The 27,673-nt window shown below is 42.2% G+C and overlaps 1 protein-coding gene across 1 annotated transcript in view; it reads left to right on the top strand.

Annotated features, from left to right (window-relative positions):
* Window positions 1–27,673, top strand: part of LOC128824497 (protein HIRA) — a 60,084-nt gene that overhangs the window by 8,832 nt on the left and 23,579 nt on the right. The window contains exons 2-11 of the mRNA XM_054006053.1: window positions 6,698–6,760; window positions 8,196–8,306; window positions 9,082–9,172; window positions 9,700–9,794; window positions 11,848–11,943; window positions 12,591–12,751; window positions 14,533–14,700; window positions 18,162–18,275; window positions 20,806–20,876; window positions 27,243–27,348. Coding sequence (XP_053862028.1) covers window positions 6,698–6,760; window positions 8,196–8,306; window positions 9,082–9,172; window positions 9,700–9,794; window positions 11,848–11,943; window positions 12,591–12,751; window positions 14,533–14,700; window positions 18,162–18,275; window positions 20,806–20,876; window positions 27,243–27,348 — 1,076 coding nt within the window. The remainder of the gene's footprint in view (window positions 1–6,697; window positions 6,761–8,195; window positions 8,307–9,081; window positions 9,173–9,699; window positions 9,795–11,847; window positions 11,944–12,590; window positions 12,752–14,532; window positions 14,701–18,161; window positions 18,276–20,805; window positions 20,877–27,242; window positions 27,349–27,673) is intronic.

Here is a 27,673-nt window from a genome sequence, read left to right as displayed (position 1 = left end):
TTTTTGCAAGTGAATGTACTTTAAGTCTTGAATGTAAAAGGGAACCAAACATCTCCGTATCTATTTGTCTTCATAACTGGTGTGTGAATTTTTCTGTACCCACAGTGCCTCATATTTTTTGAACCATTTCTCTACAGTAAATTCAACCATTTTGTAAGGATTATTTTGAAAAAAAAAAAAAAAAAAATTGGAACAGCTTTTCCAAGTTAAAAGGAGTATATTTCCTTCACATCTCACTTGCCTAACTCAAAGAGCTGAACTAATTCTTCTGAAATGTTCCAAAAAATTCACCTTTTGGTCTGAGTTCAAGTATTTGTTGTTTCGGTTCAAATAAGTGAAAAGGGAGATTTCGAATGCAAGTGGCTTTGCAGCTGCTGTATAATGCTTGCTGCTGCAGACTCTGTATGTCATTCCTACCTGACTTTTTTATGTATATTTAATACTCTTCAATCACCAAACATAGTCCAGTTGGTCAAGACAGCGTCAGGTGACTAAACAACTCTATAAAGCTCTGAGGTGGCCTGTGCTTAGGGTTACCATATTTTGAGTGTCCAAAAAGAGGACACTCCACGGGGCCCCAGCCCCGCCCATGCCCCCGCCCCAACTCCACCCCTTCCCCCAAAGTCCCCTCCCCAACTCCGCCCCCTCCCCTGCCTCCCGCGAACATTTGATTCGCGGGAAGCCTGAAGCAGGCAGCAGGTAAGCTGGGGTGGGAGTGGGGGGAGGAGGCGCGGCCCAGTCCGTCCCCCCCAACTGAGCGGCTCCCTCCGGCGGCTGGCCCCGGACCCAGCGTCTCCAGCCTGGCTCGGCTCCCGGGGTGCCGGCCCCGCATCCCCGGCCCGGGCTCTGGCCCGGCCCCGCACCGCCGGGCCAGCCCCCGGCCGAGCATGCCCGGCCCCCGGCCCAGCACCCAGCGGCGCCAGCCCCTCCCTATTTTCCCGGACATGTTCGTTTTTTTGGGATTTCCCCCCGGATGGGGATTTGAGGCCCAAAAAGCCAGACATGTCCGGGAAAATCCGGACGTATGGTAACCCTACCTATGCTGTGAGGAGCACTCACCTTTTCATGGTTCACTGAAGTACAGAAAATATACATGTCAGGAAGAAAGTTCCTCATTGAGTCTTTGTGATAGGAGCTGCTTAGTCCCTAAGGCCACTCCAGAATCCATAGTAGTGCTTATGTGGATCTTTAAAGGGGCTGCTAGGACTGCCATGCAAAAAATTGAGAGTTGTGTCCAGACATGGTCTGACACTCATGCATTTTTCATGTGTGTGATGCATTCCTGGTAAGGCATCATAAGTTTGTGTGTGAGTATGAGAAACTACGATTTTTGGATTTAAAAATAATGAGCTTCTACCACTTGAGTTAAAACACCATGTACATTAGCATGAAGGCAGCAGAAGACTTATAAACCTTTATATGTGGTCTAGACAAGAGAGGGACAAAAACCCACCATGTTAGCATGTATTAAATAGCACATAATTAGGGCCCTTCCCTCCATTTTAGCATAGCAAAATGGATGAAACTGTGTTTGTCATATTAGAGAAGTGGGTTTTATTTCCAGTTCTGCTTGCAGTGGCTTTGTCCAACCTCTGTTATCTTACCTGTAAAATGGGTGAATAATAGCGGACTCCCTAAAGTAGGCGACTAAGGCCGTGGTTAATAAGGGCTATGAAGTGCATACAGATTCTGAGAACAGTCCATAGAAGAGCTGGAATTCGAACCGATGGACTCTAGGCTTGCAGCTCAGTACACCTTCTCTTATGCTATGGGTCAGTGTTTGAGGGAAGGACACTCACAGCAGCTACCAGTCCAGAAATTGTTTCCCACAGATCCTTGTCAAGATGCAGAAATGAGGTTTCAATGGCGACTGTTCTTAGTCACCTAATAGGACCTGCCCCATGCTCCTCTTCCATGCTGATGGAACAATGAGAAGAACATACAAAGCTGAATTAGGGCATCAGCTGGAAGCTCAAGCTGAAAGAATCCATGCACTAAGAGCATACAACAAAGAAACCACAGCCTACATCAGAGATGCCATGGCTGTCATAAAATAACAGCTGGAAACAAATTCCACACTTTTAGAGAATTGGCTGCTGAGTACTTGAGGCAGGTCCTAAAAGGATTTGACAAAGCTAATTCTATAAACCAAGTCTTTGGCACAGATATGACGAGAGTAACTCTGTGAAAACTGTAGAAAGACAGCATGGGATAGGATCTAAGGTTGGATGCAAGAAACACCAGGTGATTGGTGGATGCCCTATCCCTCCATGGAAAAAGTTTCTAAATGTGGCATCTAACCAGTAGTCACTTGTAAAATTCCCCTGTGAATATATGATTAAAAATGAACCTGAGAGTGTATTAGCACACCCAATACAAACACTTCTCCTTACTGGATGCTTTTCCAAAGGTGAAGTAGCAAAGTCCATCACCAGTAGTGATGTTGAAGAAGCCCAAGACTGGTACAGTACTCAAGAGGAAACGGACACAAGGATGCTTCTGCATGTGCAAACATGGCTTTTAGGTGTTGAAGGGACCACAGTCATTAAGTCACCTGCTACAGATGTTTTGGTTCTTACTGTTTACCACTTTCCAAAAATGGACCACACAGATAAAGTGGATTGAAGCAGGCACCACTACCAGCACTATTGACAAGCATCTCTTCAGACCTGTGCATGCAAATTTGTGACACATTGACTCCTGACTTCTGCAACATCCTTCCTGCTGTACACTAATTAACTACTCCTGGGGGAATTCTGCACCAAAAATATCAAAATTCTGCATATTTTGTTAAAATAACACAATATAATCACACCAGTTTCAATTATTTTGGTAATTTATTTCAAAATACCTGTCAACAAGTTTGTCTGTAACAATTCAGACAACAAAAAAGATTCAGGAAATGTTTTTTGACAAATAGATTCCTTACTAGGCATATTAATAGAGAACTTGAGTAATAATTTGTTTAAACTACAATACACAATACAGAAACGTATTTCCTGCACTCCTCAGAAGCAATGCAAAGGCTTGGAGGAGTCAGGGGTAACAATTTGCTGAGGGAGAGGGAAGTAATTGTTGGGAAGGAGCCTGGGAGGTTGTTGGATGTGGGTGTGAGAAGTATGGAACAGGGTTTTTTGGGGTGTGTGTGTGAGGGGATTGTTAGGGAGTTGTGGAGCCTCCCCCATGCAGACTATGGCTGACCTTTAACCTCTCCCAGTCAGTCAGGCACATCTGCCCTGCACCATGCGTCCCTGCACCACCTCCCCGTCCGTCCCTGCACCCCCACTCCCATTCAACCCCTGCTCCAGTCTGCCCCCCAACACTAGCCCAACTGAACCCCAGTCTATGTGACTCCCCAGCAGCCCTGTGTGCCCCGCTCTGTCTGCCTCTTCCCCCATATCCCGTGCTTCCTTACCTGGCCCCGCAGGCAGGGTGCTGTGAAGAACGCAGCCTCAGCTCTCCCCCTTTCGGCTGCTGACCGTTACACCCAGTGAGCGGTGGGTTGGTTGCCTCTGTTCTGGTGCAACATCAGTGCTTGGTGATGGTGTCTGCTGCTTGCCTGTCTGCATGTGTAAATTCCCAAAACACTAGAACTTGATTAAATAAACACATCTTTCCATAAATCAAACCTGACTCTGGAAAGTGTGTTAGCACTTATTAGGAGCCTGGATGCTTTTAGACGTTGCTAATGAGCTTCACAGCCTTTTGCCTGTAGGTAACCAGTCTGAAGCCAGCTAACTCAGTACGAATTAAAAGTTGTTCCCAACTAATGGATGTTTGGTTCCTCTATGAGATGAGATTGGTGGGTCTCCATTCCATTTCCCACATCACAAACTCATTGTCATGCTTTGCACTAATTGGCAGACTCGGCAGAGAAGCCAACAGTAAATGGGCTGTGGAGACTGAACTACTCCTATTGGTCACTGAGGAAGTTCCCCGCTGTTACCTTGTAGATAACTGATGGCTTCATATGCCCGTTGCTGCTTTTCACCAGAAAGAAATTCACACCATTTTTAAAGACCGTTTAGATATACGCAGATAGCTCCATATATGCAAAATAGCTCATTAAATAATTTGCATAAATATCACACATGAAGTTGCACAGAACTTGGCAGCAAAACTATACCTGAACCCAGAACACAGAAGCTGGCTGCTATTGCTTAAGAAACCCTGCTTCTAAGGATAAAGCGGAAATTGGCAACATTAAGATAGCTTAAGAAGCACCAAGGGTGACAGGGGAAGGAAAAGGAGAGAATTGTATCCTGTTTCCTTAGTTTTTAAAAAGTGCTTAGTTCATACAATTGTCCTTTGTGTTCGAAAAAATTACCTTTCATGGGCAGTAGTGTCCCCAGGCTGCAGTTTGACTTTGTAGCCCACAACTGGTCACTCTGTAGGTTGGTAGTTTTTCATGATAAACCATTTCTCTACTCATGCATACTCTCACAGATCTACTCCTCAGGAGAAACAAATTTTATCTGGTAATCTTGTGTAGCACAATATAAAATATTTTAATGCCAGTAATTTCAGCAAAGGAAGGGGTATAATCGCTTATTTCACAATTGTAGATATTATAATTATGCATCAGAATGCCTAACATATTCATTTTATCTAAACAAGGAGGCAACATGACTGCCAATCAAAGAAACTTCTCAGTGTTTGCTTTGGCTGTAACTCTAATTTTCTTATCATGTGTCCATCCTTTGTTTGGGGGTCTGTTGGGGGCAGGGGATGGAGGGTTTGACAGGCAAGCAAAGTGTTGCTGACAATTAGTTTAACAGAATAGGAATTTGTATACCTGAGAAAGTTACATCAGTTTAGCTTAATCAGTTTTTAAACTTGATTAGTTAAGCTGGTACAAACCCCTTTAACTGAAATAAGCATTCAGTGGTTTGCACCAGTTTAACTAACACCTTAAGTTAAACCTTTGCAACTTTCTCATGTGGGCAAGGTCAAAATAGTTTAGTCTCCTAGTTCTCTAATCTTACAGCCTTGAAGATCCATTTTTTGTTTAATTTTTTTACAGACGTTTGTTTGCTCCCTGTGCTTCCCAAAATATGTGGGTTATCTCTGAAACTTACATGCAGTTTGGCAGAGTAAAGGACAGATGCAAGCACACTCCTCTAAAGAAGAGCCACAGTTTTTAAAGTACAGCTCATGTGTTTTATGTGCTTTATGGGACTTGGATCTGGAAAGAATGCAAGTTGGGTGCCATCCTACTGTACTTCAGCTTCGCTGCCTGTAGGATGTTACTGGGATCACGTCAGCATTTCAATAAGAATAAAATAAATATTTTTTTAAAAAATTACCCCGAAACAAATCATCATAAACAAACACAAATAAACAGCTCTACCGTAAGCAGCGTGTTTACCTCAACAACAGAAATATCAGAAACTTCACAAAACGCACTATGGGCTTTGCTGTTGCTATCATTTTTATGTGAAAGGCACTCAAATACTATGGTGATGGGTAATAACTCAAATACCTTGGGTAGATAAGATGGATAAGTCCCTCTAGTTTTCCTTTTTATGTTTTTACATATCATGAAGATACAGTATAACCATTCCACCAATGTGGGAAACTGCTCAGATGTCCAAATCCAATACTCTTGGTTAGCATTTACAGAGTGGTTATGACATCATTGCCCTCCTTTCCACTGGGATGCTGATGATTTTGACATATGGCAGCATTTTTAATTTTTAAAAAGGTTTAGACATCTTTCAGTTGCTGCATGAAGTTTTGTTTGACTATATAAATCCTTTGTTACTCTTGTTTGTTTTTGTTGAATTTTGCTGCTTGAATTTCCACTGTGTCCACTTCCTATTCAGTTTCCTCCAGCTAATCCTTATTGCCTTCATTGGCCTCATGGGAGGCTGCAAGTTAAAAAAATTTCTCTGAAAAGGTTATTATAACTGTTTGAGACTATGGTGGAATGGAGGGGGTCTAGTGCTTACAGCAGGGATGCAGGCAGAGCAGTGCAGACTGGGAGACAGAGCTGTTTGTTTCCTAAATTCTGTTCCCAGCTCTGCCACTGATTGGGTGACCTTGGGAGAGGATATAAAAACTCGGATTATTGTCTTTGAAAGGAGATGTGTTAGGGGACCTTAACTGAAGTATTTAAGATTGAATTGGTTAGTTCCTAATCTTTTGTATCCCAATGGGGTGCTTTGTTGTTGTGGTGATAGAAGCCATATAAATAACTCAGTAAGCCTCTGGGTGTTACAGGATTGTATATATTTAAAGCAGAATTTAAATTGAACTAGATCATATGAACAATAATATTTGTTGTTAAACAAGCTGAAGTAGGGGGAAATCAAATCTCTTGCTTCAGGTCATCAGTTTGATAGGAGTCAGAAAGAAGTTATTTCCCAAGCTTTACATAATTGGGCAGGTACATTGTGGAGGAGGTTATCTTCCTTTGAAGCATTAGGCTATTGCAGAGGCAGGATATGATTTGTTCTGGTATGAGAGATCCTATATTCCTGTGAGGTTTTTAATCTGGGTAAACTGTAGTTTCTGTTATGATGTTAGATGTTTTATACTTTCTGGTCATCTGTATTTGTTATATGCTGATTAGAACTTTTAGAAGAAGAAAATTGCTACTTGACTAACCAGAACATTTGAGGTTCAGTTGGCTGTATTGTATTCTCAGGAACATGGGTCCATCTCAGTGTGTGTGTTTTTCTTTCTCTGTGTCCAGGAAAGCCAATATTTTCAGTTGATATTCACCCAGATGGGACCAAGTTTGCAACTGGAGGACAAGGTATGTTTGCACACTAATGGACGAAGGAGATCTGGGCCATAATAATCTCATGTCCTCACCACATTTTTCTCATTTTATCCATTTATTTGAAACTCATAATTTAGGAAAATTATCTATTCCCTGGAGATATAAGACCTGAACATGCATATTTAAAAATGCTGCAGTGAATAAATTAGACTTTTATGCTTATGGTGGCAAGTTCATGCTTATTGACATGGTCATATGCTTGTTCTCTTGGGTATCAGTGGAGAATAGCAGTTGTAGTAGTTGTATTGTGTCTGCTGCTACTAATATTGCGGAATTACTTGCCAAAAATCTTCTTGTTTAGACAGGGGTAAAACATGCAGTTTGGCCTTTTATATTGATAGCTGGTGGAAATTGGGATTAAACATTTCAATAAAATTATATATATTTATACACAACATAAATATTTTGTATATTAAGATATACAAATAGAATTTGGTAGTTTTGTTAGGGTTCAGTTTCAATTATTGAGTAATGAAACATCAGATAACTTGGCTCAATTAGTTTATTAATCAAAGATAGATCAGCACAATACACAAAGGCAAAGGTTAATATCTCATAAGTCTGGATAGAAACTCCAGTCTTTTCAAACCTGCTCCGAAATCGTGGGCTGACTTCTGCTTTATTTGTATCCCAGAGGGTTATGGCTTTCACAATATTACCTAAGATTCACACACCAATTCTTATCAGTTTTGAACATAGTTTTCCAGAAGTCACCAAAACTTATCGGCATCTTATACTACGGTAGCTATACCTAGGTACAGGATGCATGCTGGGTAGGTATCAACAAGAGTATCCATTTTCACTCTGATATATTTCCATACTATCCATCCTTAGCATTCTGTACCTTAGTACATCTTGTTCCTGACAGTACCTACATGTACCAAGAAGAGGCTTGGCTTAAGTACAAAGGATGCTGGATGTATGGATTGTGCATTTTGTCTTAGCATAATTATACAGGATTTTGAGAAAAGCTTAACATTAATACACTTCATAGTTGTGCAAAACATTAATACAATATATCCTATTAAGTATAATGGTGTTGTGTATAAAACTGATATTATATATAATACTGGCTAACAATAGTTTAAATGCCCCCTTTAATTCAACTTAAATTTAATTTTTGTGTACATGACAAATCAGTCAAAATATTACTGTTATATACAGTATGACTTTTACTATTTCTGAAGAATGACATGTGATCATCTTAATAGCTTTGTGGTAAATGAAAGCAAAGCACAGTTTGAGTACCAGCAAATGAATGTGAACTCTAAAAGTATATCTTTGTGTTAAAGATTTCTAGGGCTCCAATTGCTGCAGTATCAGAGAGCCAGTATTTTCTATGAAATTGAAAATGAGTTCAGACAATTTTTTGTTCTCTATAAAATATTGATTTCTTCTTTGTCTTTAGGACAGGATTCTGGGAAGGTGGTGATTTGGAGTATGGCTCCTGTCCTCAAAGAGGAAGATGAAAAGAATGAAAATATTCCCAAGATGCTTTGTCAGATGGACAATCACTTAGGTAACATACAAGGGTTCTCTGTAGGCTTTGAGCCTTGGCAAATTACCTGTTAATACACCTGTTTGTAATTAAAAAATATAAGTCTCTGTTCAGCAGTAAAGAATGTGATGTTTTGCAGAGGGGCTCAGAGCTCAGCTACATGCTTTTTTTAGATGTTCAGCAGAAAACCTTGTCAAGCTATAGAATACATTTTGAACAGTTCTTCAGATACATCTGGAAATCCCTTGCACATGAGTGTCTTCCATCTAATTTGGTGGGGCCAAAAAATAACTTGTAGAACAAATTTTTGAAAACCAGTAGGATTACAGAGAAGGGCAGGAGAACGAATGAAGAGAGAGGAGATGCCATATAAAATATATTGATTATAGTCTTAAGATTTAGTGTATTGAATAAGATGTTCCTTGCTTTTCTTGAAAATGTACCGTTTCCAGGTTGCACTTGTAATTTAATCCAATTTCATTTATCACAAACAATTTCCTTAGTCAGCTACTTTTTCCCCTTTAAACCATATTTTTGTTAAATGTTTTTTAGACAGAATAGGTTGTTGTTGAAACTTAGATACGTTATTCAACTGGCATTGAAAGATAAGTGCCAACCCATTTATCTAAAGCAGATAGAGTAACTGCATAGCCAATCACAGTGGAGTGAGCATATTTAACAAATTCCAAGCATCTCCTGCCAAACTCTGCTTAAAATGAAACCTGCTCTCATTATGGAACCATTTTTTTTTTTTGGCTTTTCATCTTATAAACTTTTTTTTCCCCCCATTTTCCAGCCTGTGTGAACTGTGTGCGGTGGTCAAACAATGGGGTTTATTTGGCTTCAGGGGGCGATGACAAACTGATCATGGTGTGGAAACGAGCTGCGTAAGCATGTTTTTCCTTTTCAACTTGTATTTTAATTTTAGCCGGTATCTCTGTCTATTTTCACAAAATTTCCCCCAGTGCCAGCTCCTTGCCTTAAGAGCTTGCAGGGAGGAAGTCACAGTTGCAGATCAATAACATTGGAAGTTTGTTCTGATAACCTGTGTCTTGAACAATAGTCTGTTTCCATAAGTATGTTCTCTCTTCTGCGTAGGAGGGAGGTGAGCCATTTTCTCCATGGGTTTGTAGACAGCTTCATTATTAGACTCTTCAAAGAGATATTTTACATATTAGCATTATCAACTTGCTTCAGGAAGTATAGTAGTATAGAGTATATTTATGTAGCTTTTAAAGGTATTATAAGTTTCACTTTCATATAAAACAGTATTGGTATTTTTGTCTCATTCCCCATTGTGATAATATCTGAGCAGAAAGTAGACTTGTACAGCTATATATGTTCTAAAACAATTAATGAATGAGTAACTTGTTGAGGTGGTTTCTGTTAACTCTTCTGGTCCTGTTTTAACTAGATACATTGGACCTAGCACTGTGTTTGGTTCCAGTAGTAAACTTGCTAATGTGGAACAGTGGAGATGTGTTTCAATTCTCAGAAGCCATTCAGGGGGTAAGTGAAAAGGTGTAGAATAAATCTGAATAGAGCATGTTGAAAAAGTATTTTTGTATTCATTAACATGATACTTTTCTTGTTCACAATATAATCAGTTGGTCATAGAACTCTTCACTACACAGCTAATCACTAACTATTAAAACTGGTTATGAGGAGATAACATCAAGTGTCAGGAGCCTTAAAAGGGGGGGAGAAAAAGGTGGCTTTTATTTAAGGGAGGCAATGTGGCTAGAAGAGGGGACTGGGTGTCAGGATTCCTGGATGCTGTTCCTGACTTTACCATTGATTTGCCCTGTGATGATGAGCACATAATTGGGGCAAGTCAGTGTGCTCAACTGTAAAAAGTGGATAATACTTTTTTATTGTTAGTATTATCTTAAACTGTGTCTTCTGTTTATTATCTTATTATAGTGGAATTATATTATTTTGGCATGAATTCTAAAAAGTTGGTTATAAAAAAAATGACAAGCATGTGTTAATTTTGTAATTGTCCTGAGGGGCTGTGTTGTTTCCATCAGTGTTTCACAGTGGACTGTGGTAGTGAGACCTTTTTTCCATCTGGGCTAGAATAATATTGTGTTGTGGTATCTCCTGCTGCTGCTTCACTAAGTGCAAATCAGGTCCTTTGGACAGAGGAGATTCTGGTTCCTGTAAACACCCTGGCCATTATGTTTCTATATCTCTCTATCTTAGGTACTTATACAGCCCCCCATTAAGCCATATAACTGCGAGTGCCTCCCAATCTTTAATGTATTGATCCTCACAACACCTTTGTGAGTTAGGGAAGTGCTATAATTTCCATTTTTAATAGATGGGGAACTGAGGGGGAACTGAGGCAGAGAGTATGTGACTTGCCCAGGGTCACACAGGAAGTCTGTGGTGGAGCAGGGATTGGAATCCAGATTTTCCAAATCCTGGGCTAGTGCCCTAACCACTGGACTATCCTTCCTGTCTGCATAAAGGCTTTGAAGTAGAAGCAGACAAACCTGCAAGTAATGAATGTCTGTAATTAGTTTCCCTAAGATTTTAGAGCAGGATGAGCACAAGCTATCAAGTAGAGGTCTAGAACTAGTCCTGTGCCTTAACCACAAGACCACCTTTCCTTCCCTTCAGTATATTGTGACCAATTTTGAAATAATAAAAAGACAACTTTGTCTTTTACTTAACTAAAGGATTTGGAGGTTTGAAGTGAAATATGGGGGGAAGTTGATATAAGAGTTCTAGTGCTACCAGCCTTTAGTGTTCTTGTGGAAATGCTGGCAGCCCAGCTGGGACACACTAACAGTATGTAGATGGATCTCAGCATCCTTGGCACACAGCACGGGTTGTAATCTGGCACAGTTTTTCAGATGGCAGTAAAGCTGCTTCTAACTTTCTCTTTTCCTTTTGGGTCTCATATGAAAGATGCCACAAAGATTAGAGGAAACTGGAAAAACAGAATTTCAATAAAAGGAAAATCACCAGGATGGGAAATCTTATTATGGCTGAGTTTATAATCTGATTCTATATTTATTGCTTTTTTGTCAAAAGCAAAATAAAAATGTATTTTATCAACTGCTAGATGGTAACAGAACTACATAGAATATAACTTGATTGTGCTTATTTAAATGATCTGTCCACAAGTTAAAAAATAAGACTTGACTAAAGAATACCTCGAGGGGAATGGAACAATGAAAAATGGTTCTGCAGGTGAAATAGCTTATGTTTTTTATTAACCATCTTGTAATCAGATATTTATATTATTTCTATATTTAATAATTTGATGTGATATAAGGGAATATTAGTTTGTGATTTAGCACAGCTCCTCCTGAGTGTGGCTCAGTCAAAGCAAGGCTTCCTTTTCACTCCCTTGGTTCATTTGCTTTATATGGACCATAGTGATGATAGTTTTACTTTGAGTCTCAAATTAGATCGTGTTCATGCAACATGCATAGCAAGTTCATCTCTGAAACAGGGGCTGCACTAATTGGTTAAATCAGTTAAATCTATCTGGCCATCAATTTGCGGCTCCAGTGCAATTTGTCACATAGATAGGACTTTTTTTTAATAGATGTCATGGATGTAGCATGGTCTCCTCATGATGCCTGGCTGGCCTCCTGCAGTGTGGATAACACCGTTGTCATCTGGAATGCTGTCAAATTCCCAGGTGGGAACTCTTTTAATTCAGATATGTATATACAAATATAATTATCAGTGACAAAAACTGACTGCTTTTTGTGTCAGTGTCTTTCATTGACTATGAACAGGTAGGGTGTATTTTGGAGCAGGCAACCTGTCCTTACTATAGTGACTAATACCTTGGAATCTGCTCAGCTGTTGTCACAGATGTTGAAATGAGAAGTGGATGACACCATAGATCATGTACGCAAATGCCCCAAGTTGAAGCTGTTGTGATGGTTAGTGAGAACAGAGGGAGGAATAAGTGCATATTTTAACTAGGGTTCCAATTAAACTGCTGCTTTCTTTCCAGTGCTTGACAAAAGTTTTGTAATAAACTGGTCTCTGCTGGTCTGGATCTATTTATCTCTTGCACAATGACTTCCATTCATTATGCTGTCAGAATACCCCTTTTGTTTCTTGCTTCATTTGTACAGGAAGCTTAATTTGAACATAGGTTGAGCTTGATTGGTACGTTGGTATTTGACCATCCAACAAAAATGTCAGGCGGCTTTTAATATGGTGCTTCAAAAGGAACCTAGAAATCTCCACTAGACTTTTTGTCTATAGTTAAATGACCTTTTTAAGGGAATGGCAGCATCCAAGTGTTATCTCTTAATTTTTTGCTGTGCACAGAAATTCTTGCCACTCTGAAGGGACACTCTGGCTTGGTGAAGGGATTGACCTGGGATCCAGTTGGGAAATATATAGCCTCTCAGGCCGATGACCGAAGCTTGAAGGTGTGGCGGACCATGGACTGGCAGTTAGAAACCAGCATCACAAAACCATTTGATGAGGTATCTGTCATGTGTTAAGGAGCACATAGCGAATAAATTAAAAAACAGTCAGAATACTTCTGATTGTCAAAGCCCTGCGCAAATATTAGCTAATTAAACAGGACTGAAATGCTTGCCGTGTGGTTTGTGCCTGTTTTTGTCCCACTTGGAGTTCCCAACTGTACAAGCGGAGCTGGCGCTAGGTATAAGCAGACTAAGCAATTGCTTAGGGCCCCAAGCAGCTCAAGAGGGCCCCCTATTCGCTTTTAATTATGTGTTTTGTGCGTGCGCGCGCACAAAAATATTCCTGCGTAGGGCCCCCAGTGGGCTAGTACCACCTATGTGTACAAGTTAGCTCTCTGCTTCTCCTGTGACTTTCTGTCCAGAAAGGGGGCTTCAACTATTTGGGAACATAAAATAACTGAGTTCAGACAATATGAACAAACCTTTGTGAATAGCCTGTCTTAACCCAAATAATTGCTTCTGCCTTCCCTTATCCCTGTAAAGAGGCACATTATGCCACAGCTTCCCTCCAGCTGCAAGAGCTAGATAGAGCTGCCTATGGAGCACATCAATCCTGCTCTCCTGTTTGCCTGCAGGTATCCTTCCCTTTGGCAGGATACCTTCCCTCTGCCCATATAGGAGTAGATTAACAAATACAAGGACTAAGTTTTGTTTATTTGTTAGCTTTGAAGAGTAATATTTGCACCTTACCAGCACTAAGTGTTTTATAATATGACTGCCCAGGGTATTGTGTTGTGGCTTGGTGTGTTGTTTTAGGGGTTGGAGGGTGGGAAGTGTCTCCAGACAATTGAGATAAAGCAAACAATAGGTGAGGAGGCTATTTCCCAGTTTTTCATTGCACTGATGCCTTTTTAGTTTTAAATAGGGTTCACATGCAAAATACCTGTAGTCTTAGCTCTATCAAATATTTTTGAAGATTAATCACAGTCAGTGATCTTTTCAGGTGCTAATAACTTTATGAATTGCAGACATAGTAAATTTATCTATTAGCCTCTGAGCAGGATGCAAATGTAATATAGTGACTTTGACTAGACTTGCATATCTGCTGTAAAAATATGGAGGAGAGTAAGTGTGGGGGTTTTGTCCCTACCCTCCCCTTTCTTCCCCCTGCACCAAAATCTGTTTTGTTTGACTGGTTACTTTACCTTGGCTAGGAAGGCAATCAAACCTCTCTGGGGCAGATGCTGGTGCTAATGAATGTTTTACAGTAAATTTGTAGTGATGTGGCTAGCAATGGTCTTCATAGTCATTGATTTGCTTTCAGCCATTTAGAGTCTGTGAGGTAGTGCGTTTGCAAACTTGGGTCTCATAATTTGCAACTGATGTGTTGCAGCCATGTCACTAACCAGGATGATGAATATTTGGTGTACAGTATTCTATAGAATTCTGCATTCTTGCAGATTATAAAGAATGGCATTTTCAGGTCTTCTTTCCATTTAAAACATTGTCCTGGAGAGCCTCTTTTCAATATAAGTCATTCCCAAGTTTTGCATCTTTTCTGACAATAACCAGATACTCTTATTCACTCTCTAGCTCCTAGGTTACAGCTTCAGAACTTAGATTGGACCAACCATGTGGATAGGGATGAAGCTCTGAGAATTTAGTGTACTGAAATGTTACTCATGAAATTGTGTTACACTCCTGAAAGAAACAAGAAATCACTCATTGTTTGTAAAATCTAACTTTCCTTTTTCTGAACCCTCAAAAGTTGTTATAAATGCCCTCTGATCAATCAGTCTAGACCCCTTTAAAGGCCTAATGTGGTTTTTTTTTCTCAGTGTGGAGGGACAACACATGTTCTGCGTCTCAGCTGGTCGCCTGATGGACACTATCTGGTTTCTGCTCATGCCATGAATAATTCTGGACCTACTGCTCAGATCATTGAGAGAGATGGATGGAAAACCAACATGGATTTTGTAGGGCACCGCAAGGCAGTGACAGTGGTGGTGAGTAAATTTAAAGGGTAACGTCTTCTTAAAGTATAGCTTTTAGAAAATATGCTCCTACGTGCAACAGAGGGAAACAGCTGCTATAGATAGATTGTAAATATGATAAGTTATTAATTTATACATAGATGCTTAAAAATCTGTCCGTTTAAGGTAAGTGTAGACTTTCACCTGTACAATTTTTTTTATTTCATGGATTTGGAAGGAGGCTGGCTGACAGCAATTCTGGGCCCCAGGGCACAACTGTCAATGGGCCCCCTAGAAAAGAATGGCCCAGCGTGGCATCGCCACATGGGCGTGGAGCTGGACCATGTGCGGCGGCTGGTGCACACATAAGCCGCGCCCAGCGAGCTGCTGGCTTCGCTCTTCCGGTCAGGGCCAGATTAACCTTTTGTGGGCCCGGCACCAAACATATTTGTGGGCCCCCAATGGGGGCAATGGAGCACCAGGAGGTCAGTACTCCGAGCGAGGGGCTGGCCAGGGGCAATGGGGCAGGGCAGGGCATGGCAGGGCCAGCCACGCTCCACCCAGCCCAGTGCGAGGGCACTGTTTACAGTCCAGCAGCCGCCAGATGCACACTGGCTCACCTGTATGTCCCTTCCCTCAGGGGCCATGCCACACAGCCCCCCCACCCAACATCCCTGACTCCCTATGCCCAGCGTCCCCTTGCCCAGAGAACCCACCACCACAAGTGCACAGTACCCTGCACACCACCACCCCTGCTCAGAGGCCCCCCCCGTCCACAGCCCCACCACAACTGCCCAGCACCCCACACAGAACCCCCACTCCCTAGCACCCCAACACACACAGATCTGGGCCACAGTAAGAGCTGTTCACAGAACCCAGACCACTGTGGGGAGTCCTGGATCCTCCACCATGAGGGTCACCAGCAGGAATACGGTGCGGGAGGCAGGAGCTCCTGGAAGGAGGTGGGTTTACAGGGCCATGGGCCGGGCGGCGGGGGAAGGGGAGGTGTAGGCATTTTGGGAGGGTGGGAAGCTTCAGTTTCAGATTTTGCTCCAGGCCCCCCACAACCTCAATGCTTAACACCACAAGGAGCACCTACACTGACCAGCTACATGGGGCACCAAGATGGAAACACAACTCCCCACAACATAGAGATGTGAGTCCCCGTGTCACTGCACACAGAGAATTGCTTCTTCCGCAATTCAAGAGAATTGTTCACTTGAACTTAAAACAACTGCTTCCCATTAGGTCTTTGCACTATTTATATTTTCCAGAGGAAGTTCTGCAGGTCTTGGATTCATATGCTTGCACCTCAATGACATTAATAATGTCACTTAGTTAATAACACCACCTTACAAGCCACCCTGAGTGAGGGACAGCACCTAGTTGTGCTTCCTCGTGTTCATATCGGGTACTGAATTGTGACTCAATCGCTATTTGGTCTCTTCCTCCCCTCCCTCTTGCTCCATAGGGGAAGTAAGCTGCACAAGCCCTTTTTCTGGTACAACTTACTTTCCCCAAACATGCTGTCTTCCCTGTACCCCCCTTCTTCTCTCTCCATGTGCAGAATTGTAAGGTGATGCCTTTCTCCTCTCTTACTTCTCACTGTGGGCACAATGTAGGCAGCTCACAATGGAGCTCTTAGAAAAGGGCTGCCCACACAAAGAAGTGGAACTTCTACACTCTCCATGTATCCTTTGCTGACTTCAGGTACAGCCTTGGAGCCAATTATATTAACATTTATTCATATTAGTACAATTGCTAGAAAGCAGAAACAGGAGAGAACTGACCAATGCCATCTCTTCCTCATCACCTCTTCTAGTTTGATATTTAACACCTTCCTCCCCCACCCAAAGAAAAGGTAGCAAGGCTAGAACTAATGTGTTTCCCTCAAGCCTGCATTCTTTACTCAGGGTCAAATCTCCTTTGAAATCAGTGGGAATTGTTTGTCCTGGAACCTGTTTCCCCCTGCCTGGCCTGCGGCTTCTGCTGGGGCTTCCCCGCCCAACGCGGCTTCTACTGGGGCTCAGGGCTTCCCTGTGTGTGTGTGTGCGCGCGCACACACACACCTGCCGTGGCTTTCCCCTGCCTGCTCACCCATCCGCCCGGCGGGGCTTCTTCTGTCCCCTTCCTCCTTTTTTTAAATTTCCTGCCCATGCTGCAGCAGTCGTGACTGCCTCCCCCCGTCCCCCCGGGCCCTTTTAAATTACCTGGGCCCCTGAGCAATTGCCCCCTTTGCCCCCCCAGTGTTTCTCAAATGTGACCACAGTGGCCGCATGCAGCCACCAGGAGCTTTTCTTGCGGCCACAGCTTCCTGGGCAGTGACTTAAGGGGTCGGGGGAGGGAGCAGTGGACCCTCCCCCAGGGTCACCAGCAGGGGTTGGACCCTGACCCCTTGTGGAGCCATGAACACTGGAGAGCAGGCAGCCAGTGAGTTCCCACCTTCCCAGAGCCGGTGAAGCTCCAGCTTTGGGCTTCAACTCTGGGGTGGCAGGCGGCAGGCTTCAGTCAAGGGCTTTGGGCTCCAGCCCTGGACCCCAGCCATGTGGCACCAGGTGCTGACCCTTGACTTACCACCGCCCTCACAGTCTCTCTACCCACCTCCCCATCCAGGGCTTAATTTGTCCCCAGGCTTGCCAGGGTTGAGTAAGTCTGCTGTGAAAATTCATATATGTATGTTTGTTAATATAACTTTTCACAGCCTCACAACTAGCTAGTAAGTCTGCTGTGAAAAGTGATATTAACAAATATTACTTTTCACAGCAGCAGACTTACTAGCTAGCAAGTCTTTTTTTAAAAAGCAACCAAAAAAGCAAAAGAAACAACAAAAAAAGACAAGAATGTGCAAAGCACCTTATTTGTGTTTCTATTCTGTTTAGATCCAGTAAAGAATAGAAACAGCTGTACGTTATGTTTGTTATTGTGTCTGCAAAAAGAAACTCTACATAAATAAATTACGATCATTTGGACATGTATATTTGCATATTTATTTGTTTTTCCTAAAGTTAATTAAGTATTTTAGGAAAAATTGTCACCAAAAAAATTGTTGTGAGATCCCCTGCTCTCAGTCACTAGTTCAAATCCAGCCTACTTCAGGTGTGGCCAAAAGTTTACCTTCAAAGGCCTCTTCAGTAGCTTGTTTTAAATCAGTCTGGTTCCAAATGGGCTGATGTTCACATCATAAAACCAATATAGTTTGGTATTCCTGTTGGTGCACTTGTCAGAGATGCCAAAGACTGAGTTGACTATGGAGACAAAAATACTCTGATCTATAGAAGGTGTCCTTCCAGCTCAAGGCTGAGACACATTGGGTAGGCAGCGTGAGGAAACCTACATTACTTTTGTCTGTCCTGAACGTGTGATGGGGACTTTGTTTCCTAGAGAGGTTAGCCTAACATTGTTTGTGAGCATTAAATTAACTTAAAAACCTAAAGACCTCCTAAAAATAATTAACTGATTGTAATATATGTGGGATTTTTTTTTCTGTCTTTTAGAAATTCAATCCAAAAATCTTCAAAAAGAAACAAAAGAATGGGAGCTCCACCAAGCCAAGCTGTCCCTACTGCTGCTGTGCTGTTGGCAGTAAGGATCGGTCCCTCTCCGTCTGGGTAAGTTTCCTTTGTTGCTTTCATTGGCTGAAGTGATCACTTGGACAACTAGGGGACTTAGCACAGAGATCAGGTGTACAGAATTAGGATCTTACATTTAGATACGGTTTTTATTGGCCACTCTGCCTGTTATCGGGGGATTGTAGGAAAACACTGGACTGGAATTATCATGAATTGTTTTAGAAATGATCACTGAAACGTTTTTAAAAATTATATGAAAAGTTCATTATATTCTTAGCCACAATTTCTAGTATATTCAGGTAAATCTACCATTGATTTTTGTAATTTTTAAGCTTGAAGTGATTTATTCTAGATCAAGTTTTGGGGACTGAGGTCTCTGATGTTTGGGCCAGAACAGGGTAGGCAGTACAGTGTCCCAGATGAAGCTAGGTGGTGGATGCTAGCTATGCTCTTTCTCCCTCTATTAAACTAACTTAGGGAAGCAAAGGACCTAGGGAATCCAGTTCCAAGGCCTGCTGGTACATGAGGGACTAAGAGAGTCAGTGATACAATATGTTGCTGTTGTCAGAGAAGAGGAGCTGGTGCCCAAATTGAGATCCACTGAGCCTGATTTGCAGAAGTTCTGAGCACTTACAGCTGCACCTGAAGTCACTGGGAGCTGTGCTTTGAACATATGAAGTGCTATAATAATGCCCCCCATCTGTAAAATTGAAAATATTAATACCAGCTCACCCTAGAGATGTATCCTGAAGATAAATCCGCTAATGATTGTGAACTACTCAGATGCTATGGTGATGAGTGCCGTAAAAATGAGGAAATTAATAATAATAATAATAATAATTTTGTCTTCAGAGCAGGGTTTGAATAATAAGCAGTAAATAAGCATGGGGCCATACATTGAATGATGAGGATAAAAAGGTGTATTGAATAGCTACCCATTCAGTGAGCACTGTTCAATCTATACACTGAATGAGGCAGGAGTATTTTGTTACCATGGCTGGGAAAAGGAATTGACTTGTCCTAACAAACCTGACCCAAGGCCACTCACTTTATCACAGGTTCTGACCTCTTGTAAGAGAAACAGTTCCTTCCTCCTATCTCAAATTCAGCATATCCTACCATGGAATCTGGCTTCCCCTGAACTTCCTCTGCAGAATGCAAGGAACACAGTTAGCACAGCCTAGCTGTTGCTGGATTGACTGATCCCCTGCCTGCTTTGTCCTGGCCTTGGTCTCCAGCTTCTGCTGTCAGCCAGTAAACAGAGGCAGGGTAGAAAGAACTTTTTTAAAAAAAAAATCCAAGTCTTCAAACATCTGGTTTGGCTTTTATTGTAAAGTCTAAAGTAAAATTGTATCTTCAGATTGTGGTTGAGGGTAAAAATGGTTATTCCTCCACTTTAATGTAAGATTGACTGGTTTGGAAGCTGTAATAGGGCAGCGAATCAGCTTAAACAAAGTGTATGGCTTCACAGTGAGGGACATATCCCAGAACACGTTAGTTGCTGCCTGTAATTCCCTGTTTCCTTTCTAAGCAGCCTAAGTGTGATATTTATCCATCAATCACTTAAGTGCATAACACTAAATCTTTCTGGCAAAAATACCAAATAACGGGTGTGTTGTTAATCAAAGTGCCACTTAAGTATATTCTATTATAGCTCCTAATGGGCCCAGCAGAGATTGGGATCTCGTACTAGGCACAGCAAAGACACATAGTAAGAGAGAGTGCTTGCCCTGAAGAGCTTACAGTCTGACTAGACAAGATAGATAGATGGTGGGAGGGAAAACAGAAAAGAGGTGAAATAATTTGCTTGGGGTCACACAGCAGGTCTGTGGTAGATCCAAGATTAGAACCCAGCTCTACTGAATCCTAGGTAACCTCATTATCCGGTAAACCACACTACCTTCTCCTACTTTAGCTTCAGTTAGAGCCAGGTATCTTAGATGCTAAGTATACTGGCTGAGAAGTAGAGATACTGTACCTCTTTGTTTTTTAACAAGTTATGGGAAATTCTTTTGCTTATTCAGTTCTTTATTGTCGTATCAAGTTGATCCATAAATACAGGGTTGGCTGCTCCTCTTTAGAACAATTGGTAGTTTTCCTTTTTTGTTGACTGGCTTTCCTTACTTACACATTGATAGTCTGAAAGTGAGCACATTACCCTGAGCTTTGTTCTGCCTTTCTCTTATGTTGCCAGTGAGCAACCTCCTTTTCTCAGTTAAGGTTGGAACAGAAGCTCTCTCCAGGGTCTGGAATTACTTTGCAGTTGTAGAGCTCTCTACCAATTCAACAGAGAGAGGGCTACATTGATCAGAAGATTCAATCTGTTTCAAAAAGTGGGGTTTGAATGTCGTACAAACTTTTGAGGGAATGGGTTGTGCTCTGTAGAGAAATGACTAACTCCAGGTACACTCCAGATCTTACATCATCAAGCATACAGATAGCATTCCTGGTCACAGGTTTCAGTGGTAGCCATGGTCAGAAGGTAAGATTAGATTCTGGAAGAGGATGGGATTATGTGGTTGTGCATAATATTTCTAAATTTCTGTCTCCTGTATTTTTCCATTTTAAGCTCACATGTCTGAAACGACCTTTAGTTGTCATACATGAGCTGTTTGACAAGTCTATCATGGACATCTCATGGTAAGATGGCTTTTTCTTTTGTACAAAAGCTAAAACAAAATATTGTCTACTTCTGTACCTATCTGTTCAGTGGAAGTTTTTATTCTAGTATATTGCAACACTGCTCACATTTTGAGCATAATTTGAGCACCACATCATGTGATCTGAAGTTTTTGAAGTTGCAGCAATATCTTTGTTAACTCCATTAGTTTTGACTCATCTCTGTTATTCCAAGTACCAAATAGGCACTTAGTGTCCCTAGAAGAGATTAAAATGTACTACATAAAAATTCAAATTTAAATAATTTACCTGCTATGTGTTTGGAGTGTGTGTGTGTGTGTGTGTGTGTGTGTGTATCTCCAAGCAGGGGAAGAATACTGTCTTTGTAAGTAAAGGATATAAAATATAATAATAATACAGTGTTATGATGTACAAAGACATCTGTAGAATAAGTTCAGCTTGTTAGAATTTCCTCTTTTGAGCAAGCTGCTACTATTTTATAAAACTTACTGGGCCTGATGGATTTTACACATATGTAACTTATATACAGTTATTAATTTACGCTGATGCAAGCGAGAAGACTCCGGTATGTCATCTCTGTCCCTCTTCTCCCCTCCCGAAAAATCCATAATGGCTCCCATCTCCAAAAGTGATTCCCTTTTCCTTTAACATGAAGTTCGTTAAGTGTCCACACTTGCTTATGTATCTGACCCTCTTGGTAGTTTCTCATTCAGAAAATTAAACATAGCTGCTCTATTCTTGAATAAATAATTTAGTTATATCAAAGGTGTTGCAGTGCTACATAAGAAGGTATGCATTCCTTTGTGGCCGAGTATAGCAGAAAGGTCAGGTTAAGAGAGTTTCAAATCATGAGGCAAGTATCAAACAGAAAACAATGAAATTATAAAGTACTATAACACATCCCACCAATCACAGCATAGAACATAGCAACCTTCCAAGCAGCTGTGTTTTTCTAGAGGGCATGGAGTCTAGTGTGGGTTTTGTCCAGAGTCCTGTAAGTGTGGGAGGGTCATCATGCTTTTCAGCTATCTTCCAGCCCAGGTCCCACTTCCCTGTACTGCTGCAAGAAGCCTTAGGATTGCCAGGCGTCCGGTTTTTCGACTGGCACGCCTGGTTGAAAACGGACCCAGAAGGCTCTGATCAGTGGCGCAGCAGGGCTAAGGCAGGCTCCCTGGCTCCGTGCAGCTCCCAGAACTGGTGACAGGTCGCTGTGGTCCCTAGGCACAGGGGTCAGGGAGGCTCTGCGTCCTGGCCCCGCCCCGAGCGCCGGCTATGCAGCTCCCATGGGCCGGGAACAGCAGCCAGTGGGAGCTGTGGGGGGCAGCACAAGCGCAGGCACCTTGCAGAGCTGCCTGGCCGCGCCTCTGCCTAGGGGCTGGACATGCTGGCCACTTCCAAAAGCAGGGCAGAGCCATGACAGGCAGGGAGCCTGTCTTAGCCCTGCTGCACTGCCAACCGGGAGCCGCCTGAAGTAAGCGCCGGCCGGTGCCCACACTCCAACCCCTTGTCCCAGCCCTGAGCCCCTTCCTGCCCCCAAACTCCCTGCCAGAGCCCACACTCCAACCCCTTGCCCTAGCCCTGAGCCCCCTCCCGCACCCAAACTCTCTCCTGGAGCCCGAACCCCTTCCTGCACCCTAACCCTCTGCACCAGCCCTGAGCCCCGTTCAGCCCCCCAGAGCCCTCACCCCCTCCTGCACCCCAACCCCTTACCCCAGTCCAGTGAAAGTGAGTGAGGTTGAGGGAGAGTGAGCAATGGAGGGAGAGGGACTGGGGTGAGTGGGGGCAGGGCCTCAGGGAAGGGCACGGGGCAGGCGTGTTTGGTTTTGTGCAATTAGAAAGTTGGCAACTCTAAGAAGCCTGCAGTGACCATTGCATGATCACTGACTCCTCCCCTACTCCAGTGGTAGTACTAGCACTAGAGAGCAGGACTGTCTGCAGCATGTCTTGCTGTATGGTGACACAGCACTGGGGAAAAAACCCTGTTTTTACACTCTCTCTCTCTCTCTCTCACATATGTCTTGGGAATGACCTGCATTCAGCTGCTCCATTATGTATTCTGACAACCCTGCCATCATTCATCCTGTCCACCGTGGGCTGCTGTGGTGCTACAGCTGAGCTAGGGAGACGTGCTTGCAATTCTCCCCTGTTAGACTAGAGAGAGGCCAAGATGGCAGCAGCCACAAGCGGCCCCAGCCCTCACTGTGCCAGGCAGTAAGAGGTCTGTGGTGGTGGGGGGAGCTGAAGGGGTGAGGAAAAGGGGTAGGGGCAGAATGGAAGAGGCTGTCCCAGGTTCCTTCACTCAGGCTCCCTCCACCACTGGACAGCATCACAAGTCCCTAGGCTACCACTGCATCCAGCCCACATCCCCTCTCTCTTCTCCAACTTCTTCAACACCTTTCCCCCCCTCACCGCCCCAGCCCTAGCTCTTTTCTTTCCATAACAAACTCCTCCTGCCTCTGGCTCCCTCCCTGGTGGCTACTAGCTATCCTCAGTCATCTTTGTCTCCCCCTGCTGATGCCCAGGCAGCATGACGGAAAAGGAAGAAGTAGCCTGACTCGAAAGCAAAGGGTTGAGGAACAGACAGGTGCAGGGATAGACTGGAGGCAGCAGGCTGTGGTTATAGGAGAAGGGGGGAATGGGACTGGCTGCAGGGGGTAGTAGGAAAGGGGGATAGAAACATTGGGGGCAGAGATAGAAGGGGTATATGCTGAAGGGCCATGCTGGGGGGGGATGGTGAGGAACAGGAGCAGCAGGATCTGTAACCATTAGAGGGCACTCCCCTCTGAACCTGGAAGTGCCGAGATACAGAAATCCTGCTCTCAGCAGTATCTGTGAAACCCACTGGCAAAATGTATGTCATTCTTCTCTAGTGACTGGCCCCTACAGAGGATAAAAGATTCTGCTACTATTAACTACTTCATTAGCTCAGGTGGTCAAGGACTGTGCTGTGAATCTAGAGGTTCAACCCTGCTGATGACCAATGTGGGGATCAGTATGTTTCCACATGATGGAATTTCTTCTGGTTTTTTTTGTTTTGTTTTTTAAACCTAGAAAATTACATTTTAAAAACTACATTAAAAGAATGTTAAGGTTGCAATGTCAAGAGATACCAGAATTGAAGTTGCAAATACAACCTTAATTCAGCCTTCTTGTGTGTTATGATTCAGTCTTTAATTACATGATCCCCTGCTATATTTTCCACAGGCCCCTTGCCACATTCACTTCACAGGATGGATGGTGCTCTGGGCATGTATCAAGGTTGTATAGTGAATGAGGTGGTTGTCTTTAGAATCCTTGTCTCATTTATTGCAGAAGTTGGAAGGTGTGTGGTGAATGAGGCGAGAGAAAGGTTAGTCTCATGGTTAAAGCCCTAGACAACTGGATTCTATCCCTGCCTCTGCCACAAAGTTCCTATGTGATGCTGGACAAGTCACTTAAACTAAAACTTTCACAGATGGCCAGTATGTATTTCCCAGTTTTCGGGTGCCCAAATTGAGACACACTGTGCCTGATTTGCAGATGTTTTGAGCACTAAAGGCTATAAAATATAATAATAATACAATGCAATGCAATATAATGCACCTGAAGTCACTGGGAGCTGTGCTTTGAACATATAAAGTGCTATAATAATGCCCCCCATCTGTAAAATTGAGAATGTTAATACCCTAGGGATGTATCCTGAAGATAAATCCGCTAATGATTGTGAACTACTCAGATGCTATGGTGATAAGTGCCATAAAAATGAGGAAATTAATAATAATAATAATAATTTTGTCTTCAGAACAGGGTTTGAATAGTAAGCAGTAAGTAAGCACGGGGACACACATTGAATGATGAGGATAAAAAGGAGTATTGAATAGTTACCCATTGAGTGAGCACTGTCCAATCTATGCACTGAATGAGGCAGGAGGTCCTGTGGGGAAAAATAGTATGTGAACATGTAATTGAAGACTATCAAAATGCATATGAACAATAGAGCCGAATTAAGGTTGGACAGGCCACTTCAATTCTGTCATGGTTACTTCGGAGTGCTTGACTTTGCAATCTTAATGTTCTTTTAAAATAGTTTTATTTTAATTATATTTTATACCTTGCAGTTCCGTTGAGCCTTTCATTTGAGGATCTCTAACATTAGTTAAGTTTCCCACCACCCCTGTAAAGAAGGTAATAAGTATTCCCATAATAGAGGGTATAGAGGACCACTGGGAATTGTGTACCCATACCGACATACCTATATTAGACCTAAAAGCTGTTTACTCAGGCAGCAGATTATGTACAGTTTGGTCAGGTGTCTGTATGTCTTCTCCATGGATCTTACTGTCAAATTCAATAATATTTCGTATAGAGATTTCCATCAAAAGACTTCAACGTATTTTACTTACATTAATGAGTTAAGGCTTGTGCGCTAAGTAGTATGATTGCATAAAGGAGCGCCTTGCTGTTCTTGCTGCTGTAGTATAGCAGCTTTGTGTATTTCGTTACCTATGCAAAGAAAAGACTGCCTCACCTGCAAGTGACACCTTTTTCAGTGTTATAAAGTTTTAGAAGCAATATCCAGTTAATATTTTTGACTGTATGGGTAAATGTTCTTGTGGGATATTTGAGAGAGACAGTAAGTGATCAGCAGAAAGCTTGTTGTTTTATACCCTGTTTAGGAAATCAAATTTGTTAGGCTAAAATCTTAGTAATATGGAACAATTCCCAGAAGTGCAGTTTCAGTCTTGTACCCGGGTCTAAAATCAGACTGACTTGGAAGAGGGAAATCTGAACTGTACATACTGCTAGAACTGTTTGAGCTTTCTCTATTTTAGAGTTGTAAATTTGTACCTATCACTCTTCTATCTGAGCACCATTACATTTTCAAAAATCTTTTGCAAAAAGGGAGATAAGACACTGGTCTATATTATTTATTATTTTATTGTGGAAGCACCTAGGAGCCCCAGTTTGCTAGGTGCTGTACAAACACAGAACAAAAAGTGACATTGTCAATGGATCCTTGAATATGGTTTTACTGGTGCTTCTTGATGTTCATCTGGCATTGTACTCTCAGACAGAGGCACTGACTATCTCCATCATCAGTGGATATCTACACTATCTGAATCCAAGAATTTTTTATCTGTCCAGCAAGCAGAAAACTTACTAGGAGAAACTTGACTCACTTTCCAGTTGGGAGTTTGGGTTATCTAAGTTACCTACTCTCTGGGACAATTTGACTGGGTGTGGCACTGCAGATCCTATGCTAAAGACAAAGAAACCTTTCTTTGTCTCTCATGCAGCCATGATACGTGGTTTTAAAAAATTGTTTGCAATTGGGCTGACTCAGCAGGACTTCTGCCATCAATGCTCTGCTGTCTTAATTTCATCTGTGACACATCATCTGTTAGTTTCTGTTACCTGTTAGGGGGAAAACTGCATTTAGGAGCTACTGGATCAGTGGCAAGGCCTCTTCTAGCAAAAAAAAAAAAAGCCCCAAGTCTCTGAATAGTGGACCACATTTGGAAGGTTATTGCCTTATAAGGGGCACAAGGGCTTTTTAAAAAAAAACTTATTTTACAGACACTGTTGAGCCCCCCAGAAAAATGCTGGTATGGTGTGTATGCTGTGAACCAGAGTAGCCAGGCCTCTGTGTGCAGTATACTAAAGCAAAAAACAAAAATCTAAACTAAAGACTAAACCAGAGACTATTGGGTTGGTTCCAGGCTCCATCTGGCTTCTGTTATTGCTGATACCACAGAGGGATGGAATCGCAATGGAGCAGAAATGGCTGGTCATCATTCAGCTTGTATATCTTCTCCTCCACACTCTCTGTATGTCTTTTCTATGTAGATTGTAAACTCTTTGGGGCAGTGACTGTCTACCACTCTGTTTGCCTTACATAGTGGCCCCCATTCTCAATTGAATCCTACACATTACCATAGTACTGTGATTCTCAGTGCCTGAAAAGGGAAGCTTTTTAGTTGCTTATGTGCTGAATGCTGCCCTTAGCCCAATTAGTGGGCATATTTAGCACATACTTTCTGAAGCAAATGAATTTGTATTCTTGTTTTGTGGTTCACCTTTAGTATTTAACATTTTAAATTCTTCCAGTTTTATCCCTAGTCTTGGTTTTTCACAGTCCTGGTCATCCATGTGGGTGAGCACCGTGTTCAAAAGCACATGCATGTATGTAGTCACTGGTTATCAAACATAGTCCCTTGACTATCCCATGTTGCCCACTTCTTTGATCACTTCAATAGTTGCTGGTGTAATAAATCCTATGCTAACCATTTATTTTTTACCGTAAAACATCTGTGGATTGCATAAATGCAGCAAAGAAAACTTTTTAAAACTCGTGGTTTCAAAACAAAGATCTTTACTGTCTTTCAGGACCTTAAATGGACTGGGGATCTTGGTGTGTTCCATGGACGGATCAGTGGCTTTTTTGGACTTTTCCCAGGATGAACTTGGAGATCCACTTAGTGAGGAGGAGAAGGTACTATGAGCGCTCAGGACAAATGTGATCATCCATTCTTTTTCATTACAATAATAATCTCAAAACTCTTCATAGAAGCTTGTAGTTGACTGATTTTCATATTATAGAAAAATGTGGTCTTGTCTGCTTTCCAAAACCAGGGAGTTTTTTTGTAAAGTCAGCCATCAAGTTCAGAAACAACTTGCGGTATTAAGTATCCTTTCCAGAGTAGAAACTGTCTTGGCAAATACCCATTTGCTTACATTGCATTATACATTTGAAACATTTGTCTGGCCTAAGTAGTGAGGAGTGACTTCCTGATTTCAAAATTATGGTTTAAAATTAC

The sequence above is a fragment of the Malaclemys terrapin genome, chromosome 16 (assembly GCF_027887155.1).
Source record: "Malaclemys terrapin pileata isolate rMalTer1 chromosome 16, rMalTer1.hap1, whole genome shotgun sequence".
In the NCBI taxonomy this organism is placed as follows: domain Eukaryota; kingdom Metazoa; phylum Chordata; order Testudines; family Emydidae; genus Malaclemys; species Malaclemys terrapin.
The sequence above is the reverse complement of the archived record's forward strand: the minus strand, read 5'-3'. Positions and strand labels throughout refer to the sequence as shown.